Source organism: Carassius auratus, chromosome 39 (assembly GCF_003368295.1).
Source record: "Carassius auratus strain Wakin chromosome 39, ASM336829v1, whole genome shotgun sequence".
In the NCBI taxonomy this organism is placed as follows: domain Eukaryota; kingdom Metazoa; phylum Chordata; class Actinopteri; order Cypriniformes; family Cyprinidae; genus Carassius; species Carassius auratus.
The window spans coordinates 3,893,146-3,906,464 of record NC_039281.1 but is presented as its reverse complement, the minus strand read 5'-3'; the positions used below and the strand labels follow the sequence as shown (position 1 = coordinate 3,906,464).

Below are 13,319 nucleotides of genomic sequence, written 5' to 3'. Positions count from 1 at the left end.
AGTAACCCAGTACCTTTGTGGTTCTTCATAGACATAAACAGAGAGAAGTAGTTCCGGCTACGATGTTCTTTCGCAAGACGCAAGCAGTTCTGTTTATTAACCACTAGAGCCTCAAAAGTTCCCTAACGCAGCTTTAAGATAGTCAATCTGCTTTTTTTATACAAATCTCACCTGTACACTTTCTGGAGAGGTTGAGCAACTGCCCCCTCTCTCTGCCAGTGACGTCACAGCCTGCCTTTCCTACAGACCAGTTAGGACATAAAGTAACAGTTATGAATTAAAAGAATAAAATTTGATAAAGTATTTTAAGATATTCGTTGCAAAACAAATATGATTTATTGTGAAATGATAATTTTACTCCGCGAGCAGCACGTAGACAAACAAAAGACAGCAGAAACCAATAATATTGTTACGTCTTATTTAGCAGACGCTTTTATCCATAGGAGAGCATTTAACACACTGAATCCGGCGCAACGTGACGAGGTCCATACGGGTTAAATCATAACATGAAAACTTTATCGCGCGATTCGTGTCATCGCGACATACTGTAACATACTTACAGTGTGTGTCTGAAAAAAGGATGTAATCGTCCTTTGCTTTTTTCTGGGGTGCATTTTATCCCAGACGGCCTAATAGCAAAGTGAACAAACGAACGAACGAAAATTCAGAAGAGCAACAAGAGATTTGAAGTTCATAGCAGACGCGCCCAGGAGATGATTCGCTCTGTGATTGGCTGAATGTTACTTCACTCAAATCTAAGGAACAAATCAGAGAACACTACAGGAAATATTCACGCTGGATCCTAAAAAAAGGGTCCCCCCCGTCCCCCCGGTTGCTACGCCCCTGACTGCATCATACAAGTGTTTATTTGAGTTGAATATTTCTTTTTTTTATTATTATTAATCGTGTTACGATTTTACAGTGAAATTTGATAGAAATAGAGATTCTTCAACCAGAATTTCTTGTTAACTGCCCAAGCCTCTTCTAACAGTGACCAGCTGATGTGGAAGATTGCAAGTGACTGTTTTCATTTTCAAGACTGGGCCAACTGAATTGTAGCTACAAATCTTTTGTATAGCTTTTTTAGTATCATTTTTTTTATTCCAATTTAAGTGCATCTGTAAATATGAACATTCACAACTGAACCGTTTCTAATAAGGAATACCACACAGTTTGAGTAGAAAACAATTTTACTTGTTCTCAGCAAATATTACACACAGTGAACCACAAAAATAAATAAGCATCATAGAACATTCTACAAGCAAATTCACAATTTCTCAATACAAACATTGACTGCTGTGTAGCCTTGCTTGTGGTGATCGGAAACCTGAGGGTCATGGGGAAAATAACTGCTGATTTTGTTTGCTTAATGGCGAGTTGTTTAACAATGGCTAAAAATCCCAGACAAAAAGACTAGTGCAAATGACAAAATAATTATAAATAAAATACACACTCTACAAAAAGACATTTGGTAACTCAAGAGATAAATTACAGTGCCTGTACAGATCACACTTAAAAAAAATAAAATGGCTAAAATTAAATGTACAGTTTTGACCAAATAAATTAAAATACAGAATACAATAATAACAAGGTACCTCCACCATGAAATTCATATTCTGTTTTTTTTCTTCAGCTTTTTACATTAAGTATTGAAAACTGTTAAATGACATATTACCAAATATACTAAAAGCCTGCAGAAGTGGAATTTGTGACAGACAAGAGACAATCAGACACAACAGTAAAATGAGTGGTTTGAGAAAAATCAGACGTGAAAATACAATACAGATGTACTATAAATTTTACATCTTGCTTAAGAGGTTAAAAACTTCCTAAAATGTTCCCTTCATTTCAGTTAAGTGTAATGAACCGCACAAATGAGCAATAAACAACTTGCTAGTCATCTCAACTTGTCTTGAGTCAATCCATGAACATATCTATATGTGTCAATTAGTACTCAAAACATTGTGATTCAGTGACGCCTTTCTACAACCAAAAAATATAAAATAATCTCAAGTAAATTAAAAAACATTGTTTGTAATCATTATAAAAGACACTTATTCCTTAAGCACTGCACCCCAATAAACAAAACAAAAAGTAAATTCAAGAACATGGTTTGTAACCATTATAAAGTCACTAACATGAATGAAGCACAGGAATCTAATTCTAATTTTCAGCCAATAGGGTATCAACATATACATAGTAACCAATCAGAAGGCACAGAAACATCACTGTATATATGACTTGCCTCTACAAGGAGGCGGAGCTCCGCAGTGCAATGACTTCACCTCAGCTAGCAGTTTGTGTTATTTAAAATTCTATTAAACCAATTAAGTGAACAATTTAACAAAGAAACGTTAAAAACATTTAAAAACAGATAGCACAATGTGATGGCAGTGTATCGCTGTTGTATGGATGAACTTTTTTTTTTTTTTTTTTTTTTTTAAAGGAGAGACTCCTTTTGAATGCTAAAATGATAAATTAGTGGATACTTAATGCTGGATAAGATAAATATTGTCCTTTACCCAACAGTTCTCAAGCTAATCAGCTACGACTTACTTGTAAACTATTTCACAGCAGAGAGACTACAGAGCTTCACAAAGCCCAGGAATAAAAACACACAGATCAATAGCTTATCAACATTGTTCGTCTTTGAAAATGTGTACGCATCACTACGCAATGGGCAGTCATGGTGAACAGTTGTATTTAACATTTATTGATAAAAAGTAATGTTTCACGGTGAGGGGCTGATGAAGATTTCTTTGGTCCTACTTGTGGCCATACATTCTTTCGATGTCGTTGAGATAGTGGTTCTTGAGCTCCTTCCTCTTGAGTTTGAATGCGTCCGTCACCAGACCCGTTTCAGGGGTCCAAGGCTCCGGACTCAGGTGGACCATAACTGGTATTTCAAAGCGCTGGAGTTTGACTAGAATGATGGAAAGGCAATAAGAGGACATGTTCTGAGTCCACAAGATTTTATACAACTCTATATTATGTACATTAATATTCAAACATTTTTAAAGTCTCTTATGTTCAGCAAGGGTGGATGTATTTGATGAAAAATTCAGTAACGCTGTAATAATTTGAAATATTACAATGTAAAAAGACCTGTCTTCTATTTACCATACTTTTTTCATAGTCTGGCTGGTCCTGCGACTTATAGTCAGGTGCGACTTATCAAAATTAATTTGACATGAACCAAGAGAAATTAACCAAGAGAAAACATTACCATCTACAGCCTAGAGGATGCTCTAAGCTGCCAGAGATGCTGCTCAATGCTCCTCTAGTCTACCACTGAGGAGCATAGAGCGCCCTCTCGCGGCTGTAGATGGTAATGTTTTCTCTTGGTTCTTGGTTCTAAATAAATGCGACCAAATACGATATATATAATATCAAATGTAACTTATTTCTGTTATACACAGCTAAATTTCCAGTATAATTACTCCAGTCTACAGTGTCCTGATCCTTCACAAATCTTTCTAATATACTGATTTGCTGCTCGGGAAGAATTTATTTTTAACAAGGTTGAAAATAGCTGTGCTGCATAATATTTTTGATGCAAAAAAAAAGATTTTTTTGAATTTAGAATTTTTTATTTCAGCTATTTGCCAAGGCAACATTTCTAAATATAAAAATGAACTAAAATAACTAATGCATGAGTAAAATGAAAAATGGAATAATATTTATAACAGTATATATATCTTTTCTGTTACTTTTGATAATTTCATGTTTTTTACTAAAAAGTATTTCTAATATATATAGATATATATACACACTGCTGAAACCAAATTCAAAACCTGAAGTTGTCAATGTCAGTGTCAAGTGTGCACATGTTCTGATTGACCAAACTACAAATAATAATAAAAAATTCATGTTTTTTATTTGTATCATGGTCTTTGAATTATTTTTTAAAATAATATACAAATAAAAAAATAGCCTCTGAATGAGAGTAAAAATTGAGCACGTTTTTCTTGCCAAAAATTCAACTGTTTTGTTAAGCAGGCCTTAATTAGATCATTTAATTTCTTGATACCGTGTCCAAATTTAGTGTCCTCACTTTTTCACAAACATACCTTGCTGCTATAAATACTGTAAGTTATACTCACTTGAAATTGCAACTTCTTTAATTTCTCTCAGAACTTCCCTTTCCATAACCGGGTGGTTGCAGATCTCTTCCCACGTGCCTTCAATGCCCTTCTGCCTGGCAAGAGCGGTCAGCTTCTTCTGATTAGGAACAATGAAGCTGATAACGTAGTTCTGGTCACTGGTGGGCAGAGAGAGAGAAAAGAGGTCTGTATACAGTGCGTCTGCTGTTCTACAGAGAGGACCCTTTGTTAGGGTCAGTAACATCCCATATGCATCGGACAAAGCCGAGCACACGAACCTGTTTGCGTAAGCACAGATGTTGTCAACGAGAGAGCAGTTCTTCAGAGCGGACTCAACTTTTCCTAAAGAGACGTAGTCTCCAGCTTGGAGTTTCACAAGGTCCTTCTTGCGATCTACATAGATATAATAAAACAGACAGTTATCTCCAAAAAGTATGATTTTAACTAAAACAAGTAACAAGACTTCATTATGATGCTGAATCTAAACATACCAACAATCTGAAGACAGCCGTCAGGGTGCATTTCTCCGATATCACCAGTGCAGAACCACTGCTGGCCGTTCTCATCCACAAAGAAGTCCTCGTTGATACAGCCTTCACTCCTGTAGTAGCCCATGGTCACGTTAGGACCGCCGATGAGGATCTCACCACGCGGATGGGGCTTGTCATGCTTCGTATAGCCTCCTGAAGGAAAAGGAGAATCACAACAGCTTTAACTGCTTGAGTTTTTTTTTCAAGTCAAAGGAATAGTTCCTCCGAAAACGACACTTCTTACTCAACCTCACGCCATTTCAAATCTGTATGTGGACACTTTTTTTTTTTTCTTCACAGAAGACAAAAGCAGATGTAATAAACGAATTGCAACAATCCTTCATAGCTTTGTGTGAGAAACAGATTGTGATTTAAGCCATTATTCAATGATAATCTTACCGGAAGTGTTATTTTAGTATTATTTAGTATTAATTAATATTTTCAACTAGCTTTTATTTTTATATTTTCATTTTAATTATTATTATTTAATATTCTATTTAGCTGTTGTTCAGTTTCAGTTGTAGTAATCTTATAACTTCAGCTTAAACATTTTATTTCAGTAAGTTGTAAAAGACAACATTTCTACAATGTAGTCTTTCATCTAAAATGTTTTATTTTATGTTCTAAATTTTTTTTATAGTTTTAGTTAAAATACCAACACTGCTTCCCCGGAGCTCACATTCACCAAACACAATGCTTTTGGTGTCACCGATGTCAATGTTTTTTTTTTTTTTTAACTATATTTCTTCGGATTACATTTACAAATTTTTGAGATGCTTTTATCAAAATCTTATAATGCATTTAAGACACATTATCAGTTCACGTATTCTCTGGGAATTGAACCCATGACCTTTGTGTTGTTTGCACATGCACTATTGTTTAAGCTACAGGAATGCTGAAGTATTGGTAAAGATGAAGAAAGACTGTTCCTAAAAGCAAGCTTTTGCACAAGTTTAGCAAACTTGGTAAATCGCTTACGTCTTCGGTGTTCATTTTTGTACTTTTTGGAGCACGACAGGCATTGTGGTCAAAATGTACTGTTGTTTTATGCATAACAGTTCTTCAGAAATGTCTAATTTGTGATCCACAAAACAAAATAACAGCATTATGGTTTGTAATAACATGAAAGTGAGTTTATAATGGCACAATACCATGTTTAGTGGATTACTTCTTTAAGATTTCAAATATGAAGAAACAAACTGGTACTATTGACCAACCTTCTGCCCAGTCTTTGAGTTTGATCTCACAGCAGATCAGAGGAGCTCCTACTCGTCCTGTGCTATAGTCAGCAACTGCACAAAACAGGAAGACGTCATCATTACTTCACAGTTTGAGCCTCTGACTCTACAAGAAATATTAAAATAGTGCAAGATGGGCTGGAAAAGATGCTCAGACGTAGCAGGATTCCTCACCCTCGGTTATAGTTCCCGCTCCGCAGGTCTCAGTAAGACCGTATCCCTGACCAACAGGACAGCAGAAGCAGATGTTCATGAAGCGCTGAGTGGCAGGAGACAGAGGGGCTCCTCCGGACAGCATCATCCGCACGTTTCCACCCAGCAGAGATCTGACTTTCTTAAACAAACTGAACACATGAGGGAACAAAGACGATTAAACTCCAGACTCATTAACAAGAGCAAATGTGATTAACCGAAGGCCTGTTTTAATCTCATCTTACATGTTGCACAGAGGTGCATCATAACCCCTCTTGATCTGCTCGAGCTTGTAGTCGTAGGCCAGTTTGAACAGGGTTCTCTGCACGCAGTTCATCTCCTGCACTTTACTCATGACGTTCTTATTGATCCGGTCCATTATTTCCTGACAGAGTGTGAGATGTTAACATGACTGATGTGAATGAGGCAGGATGAAAATGTTTCAAGGAGTCTTGACTTACGGGTACGGCCGCCATTAGAGAAGGTTTGAGCACGGTGCAGTCACCTTTACTTCCTTTCTTAATTTTGGTGGACTGCAAAGCAAAAACAAACCATTCATCAATTCATTTACCGTAGTTAAAAACTTCACAAATCTCTGTGCAAATCTATGACTACATTTATCTGATCCAGCAACAAATTGCTGTACCTGATCAGACAGTGTTTGTGGTGAGGAATAGCCGATTCTGCAGCCGTACGTCACACAGGAGATCTCAGCCGTCATTTCCAGCACATGAGCAAGAGGCAGATAGGCAATATATGTGTCCTTTGAGCTGTGGAAGCATACATGCATATTAAAGCAAAACTAATATGCATTTCAGTCAGGCACTCTTGCTTTAATGGAGTGCAACAATCAGGTTCCAGAAGTAAAAATCCCATTCATTTTTTTCCACTGGGGAACTGATTTTTAACAATAACTTTAAAACCATCAAACACAGACCTTCTGTGAGCTAAAAGATTGTTAATCAATAGTATATGCTTTTGCACATTATTTTTAAGTTCATTTTTAATAACAGAGTTGAAATGTGAATTTCCTGGTGAAAAACTACATTACCCATGATTCTACAGAGAAGCTCCACCAATCAGAAAATCAAAAATAAACAAAGTGATCCTAACACACAAACACACAGTATATATAATAGGATTGGAAATGCTTTATGGGATTGTAGTTCTTTCCCTTATTAAAGCTGTTAAATACACAGCTTTAATCTTTATCTTTTTGGATGGTTTTCAAATACTGTTTTGCTTCAAATCAAAGTGATTCGCCGCATATTTTGTTAGTTTTGTTCGTGGCTTATAACTCTATAACAAAGACTATTTCAAAATCAATATTTGAAAAAACTAAATAAATAAATGGGGAAAAATACTTCCGGAACTAAGGCAGCTGAAAAAAGTGGGTGGCCACTGGGGCTTTCTATTGAAATGTATACACACCCCAATCCAGGTATCCTCTCGCACTGGCCTGCCATGCCCCCGATCAGGTTACTGTGAACAATCATCACCCCTTTAGGTCTACCGGTGGAGCCGCTGGTGTACATGATAACAGCGAGGTCTGATGGGACGGGCTTCACTACGGGTCTTCTCACTGCAACACAAAGCGCACATTGTTTGTCCTCTAGTGATGGAGATTCATCTATTACAGTGCAAATCTCCATTCAAATCAATGTTGTATGGGTTAACTGTGGGTAAACTACAGCCTTTCACTGAAAAGGTTCATTAGCATATAAATAAAATGTCAATTGTAAAGTTGTTGCCCTTTCTTACAGTTTTCTGGCTTGGCTCCCAGCTCTTGCACAGAGTGCATGCTGTGGATGTGGACGCCCTGTGGATACCCCGCTGTGCTGATGCTCTTCCTGTCCACATAGATGATGTGCCTCAGATTGGGGATTTGAGAAAGAACATCCTGTATGGAAAAACAAATTGTTATGGAAATAGAACATTTAATTAAAAAATCGAAATATTTCAAGCGGCTGGGCAAGTTTTGGGTTTAAAAAATGAAAAACTGGATGGACATCAAAACCTCATATCAGACAGATGTTTGCTATCATTATGCCAAAGTTAATATGTTGCTAGCATTCATTTTGGTTACTTTATACCACATCTTAAAACCAATTAAATATCAACACCAGCTTTCATCAGATTTTATGTCAAGTTCCTGTTAAACTTTTCTTAATAACCTTTCTAACTGAAGTTATTAACCGAGTCAAACATGACTGAATATAAGGTTTGAGTGAGTCAGAGGTTAATTTGGTAATTGTTCATTTTGTGAGTCAAAATAATAACTCATGAGTTCTTGAGCCCTGTTTTGTAACCGTTTAAAAGCATTGGTCATTTGATTGTTTGTGATTTGGACTACACTGATTTTTGAGAGCAGCAAGCAAATAACAATGGAACATGCTAATTTGGCAATGATTCATGGTAGCCAGTCAAAACTAATTTATAGTAATATATATTCTTTTGCTGTGAATCTGTAGTATTAGTAGTGCAGGAAACACATCACCATTGCATTGCTGTCTTTGGCTTACCTTCAGTTTAGTTTCCAGCAGTTCGACACTGGTGACCAAGTGTGTAACTCCACACTCATTCAATCCGAAAGCCACTGCCTCTTCTCCCAGAGTTGCATAAAAGGTGACCACTACAAAAACCACATGAAACAGATTTAAAAAAAAAAGAAGATAAAGATGAAAACATCCATTCAATCTTGTGATGGCACAGTACATCTAAAGCATTAAGGGATAAAACATATGACTCATTTGAAAAATAAATTTCCTTAGGGGAAAAAAAAAAAAAAGTGTGGTCAATAAGAGTAAAAATAATCCTTACATGGGAAATTGTGTCTAAAGCAGGTCTGAGCCGTGATCATCCACTCTGCCCTTGTCTCACAGAAAATAGCGATGGTGCTTTTTGGCTGTTGGCCTAGTGCTGCCAGTCCGCTCCCAAACTGACTGATCTGAACGTCCATCTCCTCATAGGATATCCATTTATAATCACCAAGAATCAACTGCCAAGACAAAACCATTAAACACCTTTATATTAAAAAATACTTCTTCATCCTGCAGTCTTTCTTCTCTTCTCAACTAATGGTAATTTTGGCAACATACATTGCATTTGAATGTGACCCAAATGTCATCTATAAATGTATGAATATCTATAAATATAATGTTCAAAATAAAATCTTCTTCAAAGGAATATTTACACTAGCTTTTAAAAGTTTGGGGTCCGTAAGGTTCATTTAGAAAGAAATGACTACTGCATTAAATTGATCAAACATCACAATAAAGACTTTTACATTATTTGACATTACAAAAGATTTCCATTTTAAACAAAAAAGAAAATCCATTCTTGAGCAGCAAATCAGCATATTAGAATGATTTCTGAAGCGTCACATCAGTTTTACTGTATTTTTTATTCAATAAATGCTGCCTTGGTTAGCATAAGAGACTTCTTTTAAGAAAAAAATAAATAAAATCTTACGACCCCACATCTTAAAAGAGTTGAGCACATATACAAATAAAATAGGTTTAAGATGTAACTATTATCATAATTTATGCACACAGGCCATTTTTTAGAGAGTCACTTGTTTGGACCAGCGAATGATATAAGCCAAATTAAAAAGGTCATGTGAACAACCTCACTAAATGAATTGGATTAAATAGAAAATTTGATTTAGACACTTTGGCTTGCACCGAGAATCACAGCTGTACAGAATATATCAGAGGAGGACGTACCTTTTTGAAGACCTTCCCACTCGGCTGAGTCTCATTTTCTTCGCTCAGAACTTCTCTGGTTCCCAGGCAGTCAGCTTTACCGAAGCGCTCCACCGCATAGTCAAACAGCTTATCAAGGGTGTCTTTCCCAGGAAAGTCCTCCGTGACCAGGGAGTCGAAGCGATCCACGGATCGATACGGTCCTTCAGCCTGACCCGTCGTTGACCTGGATTTGAGCCTCTTTGCCAAGGATTTCTTTTCCTGGGCTCCAGTCAGGAAGTACCATGGGAGAAAGCTCAAGAGTGAGTAGAGCCATACTACTGCATGTACTGGGAACAAGAGAAGTGTACTCGGGTCCATGTTCAGAATCACGTCTGCTGAGAAGCTGAAGGGGACTGAAAGATGAAGGGATCAGGCCTAGCCTGAAACAGAGCAAGTTTAGTGTTGCCCTCTGCCCAACTGATGATCCCGGGATCGAAGTTCAGAAAGATAAGGAAAGATTCCAATATGTGCAACCTGATGAACATCACAATCAAAGGAAATGCATGTTATTCAAGTGCACTCATCTAAAACACAAACCTATGAGACATTTCTATGAGAAAAACAAGTTTGAGGTTTCAAGCGGAACAGTCTGCATTCATTCAGCTGCTTTAATGAGACAAACGAGGCTTATTAAAGGATGGTCACATGAGCTACAGAAAAGACACATTCCAGGCCAGTGAACAGTGTCTCTCTGGTTCTCATTTAATGACTAGTATGAAGTCACACACATCCTGTGAGGGCTGCCCTACCCTAAAGACAGGGTGGACTGATGAACAAAACGATCACATGATATTACCACACACCTATTACATGTTACAGAATAAACACGATACACTTGTTTTATTTAGTGTTCCTGTTGCTGCAATGCCAAGGCTATGGGTTAGATTTCAAGGAAACACTCAAAATAATGAACAGAAATCGGTTTCATTGAGTTTAGCAGAAACACTTTATCTCCATCATTATTAGTCACGTAAATGGCCTCTGGCTTAAGATAACGTCATTTCAAGAGTCATGAAGACGAGGTCATCTCGATCACATGACTGGTGTCAGATTAAGGAAGTAGAAATGATTTGCTCATAAATAGATACAACAGAATCACCTTAACACTACTGTTACAACCAGTACACAATTTACATATGTTTGCATTGCCTGTTACTGTGCTGCCAAGCTGTGCATTGTCTATGAAACTGGATCCCTCTAAACACGAGTCCTTAATGACGGTGATGATGAGTGTGAACAACTGCAGGGGTCAGTTGTAAGAGTATGTAGCTAAAGACAGATGGTTAAAGTAAGGCATAGTCCACTGACTCAGATATCAACTGCAGATTACCAATGCCTTCTTACTATTGCAGTTAGTAATCTCTCTCTTGTTTGTTAATGCTGACAATAGTTTAGTACAGAGTTCAAGTCATGACCAGCTCTGGCGAAATGGCATGTGATGTTGACACACTCCACATCCTGATATGCAGATCATGGATTAGGCAAAACAAAGGTCTGTAATACTAATATAAGACAGACAACTTACTGGCTGACTACTGCTTTTTTAGACCCCAGTCCTGATAAATGACAACTGATCAATATTTAATTTCAGAACTTTTTTGTCTGAATAAAAACACTAGAAACAACAGCTTTTAAATGCTAGAAGTGAATGTAGAAATCACGATTATAAGGTTTGACATTTTGCAATTTAACACTGTTATTAAATGATTAAAAAGTGAAAGAAAGAGCACCAAGTTTACTGGACAAAGCAGTTACAAATATATAATTTAGATTATGGATCAACCATTATTAAAACTCAGGCAATAAGCCTATAATAATTTTTATGTTACGGTAAATAATCAATAAATTGTTTTTTTTTTAAATAAAAACTTAAATCAACTAAAATTTTAAATGCTATAAATTAATAAGTTACATTTAATTTTTTATTAAATTTGCATTTAACTGTTAATTAAAAATCATTGCTCCTTGCCATCATCTAACGCTCATATGATAGTTAGTTAATCAACATGTAAAAACAGGAAAAAACAAGTATCTACAATGAAGTATCATGTACTTTCATTAACATACCTTTACTCTAGGAATATCAAATTAATTATAGCTCTACCCTTGCTCGTCCAAAGATAATTGCATTAATAACAAATTAACTTACGAATCAACAAATGCAGATGCTGACTGGTGGAATTTTTTTTAATCTGCAATATACAAAGTTTATATAATGTGAACCCTAAAGTCTGGTGAGAGTGGTCAGTGAGAAGACAGCCAATGATATCTATCCCTCCGGCTCACCCCACTCACGGTCAGATCTTCAGCAGGTGGACACACTGCGGACTGGAACAGACTGATTGGATCCTGGATCAGATCCTATTATCTTTGAGGCATTTGCTATAATCTTTTACAAACCGACCTCTGTTTACTAGAAGGACACCTTGTGTCAGGTTGACCTTAATGTACACTTTTAAAGTACACATCAATACTACTATTGAGTGGCTGTGATTACAGTTCTTATACAAATATTAACATAACCCACTGATGATGTGGTCAGGTCAGTTCCACTTTAGAAAATATAACTTTCTGTAACATATATTTTTAAACAATTTGAAGGTCAGATAAAAGTTAAACATACAGGAAAATATTAATAAAGTTTGACTTTATCTAATAATTTTCGATATTTAATAAAAACTACATTGTATAAAATATGATCGCGTGATGTTCAAAACGCCTTCTCGGTTCTATGACTGCAGACGTAGCTACACGTGTTCACTGCATCACCGTGGAAACGGCTCATTTTATTAAACCAATCACGCTCGATTTCACCCAGATCTCTTTGATTAATGGAATCTGTTGAAGCTGTTTTATTCCGCCTAGTCTGATTATTTGAATGTGATGAAGATGATGATGGGGCTCTTCGTATCGGATGCGAAACGTCTAACGCGTCATCATCATCATCATCGACAGGCAAGACCTGATTTTCCATTACCTTAAATAATCATATATTAAAACAATATTTACACCCGTAAAGCTTCATTCAGACCCAGTAATGACGTGTGATGAAACAGACTGCTGTTAGCTAACTGGCGTTCCCTTTATCTTTTTCAGCCATCTATAAAGTTGTCGCAGCAAACAAGAAAAAAAAAACAATCCCCTCGCGAGGCAACACTGCGGTGTGAGATTACAGTAATGTAGCAGTAGCTGGCATATAAAACGATGCCGGCTTTTAGTGTCTTACCTTGACTCCCGGATCGGATGCTCGCTCGTGTCTCTCGCCGCCGAGCGCAATGACCGACAGTTACCTCCAGCGCGTGCTGTCACACCCGGAAACATTGCGTCATCTGACTCCATTTTTTTCAGCCAATAGTATTCTGGACAATGAAGCGAAAGCGACTTCCGGTTACTGCTAGTGCACTTCAGGTCACGACAATAAAAGTTCTAGTGATAATATTAGTAATAATAGACTTAAGACACACGTCTTTTGTTCTTTAGTTTAATAAACAAATAAATAATAAGCAAATA

At 36.8% G+C, this 13,319-nt stretch overlaps 1 protein-coding gene across 2 annotated transcripts; it reads right to left on the bottom strand.

Moving 5' to 3' along the window:
• Positions 1–1,172: 1,172 nt before the first annotated feature.
• On the bottom strand, positions 1,173–13,177 carry LOC113057715 (long-chain-fatty-acid--CoA ligase 4-like). 2 transcript variants are annotated; one of them, XM_026225211.1, is made up of 15 exons: positions 13,036–13,177; positions 9,789–10,283; positions 8,884–9,061; positions 8,586–8,695; positions 7,825–7,963; positions 7,495–7,645; positions 6,710–6,833; positions 6,525–6,596; positions 6,309–6,448; positions 6,046–6,215; positions 5,851–5,925; positions 4,595–4,786; positions 4,382–4,496; positions 4,104–4,261; positions 1,173–2,923 (listed from the first exon to the last, which is right to left on the bottom strand). In XM_026225211.1, the coding sequence occupies exons 2-15, from the start codon at positions 10,125–10,127 to the stop codon at positions 2,766–2,768; spliced, it is 2,121 nt and encodes a 706-aa protein (XP_026080996.1). In that variant the 5' UTR covers positions 10,128–10,283; positions 13,036–13,177; the 3' UTR covers positions 1,173–2,765. The 2 variants fall into 2 exon arrangements, with proteins under 2 accessions (XP_026080996.1, XP_026080997.1); XM_026225212.1 differs by lacking the exon at positions 13,036–13,177 and adding an exon at positions 11,959–12,080.
• Positions 13,178–13,319: the final 142 nt, after the last annotated feature.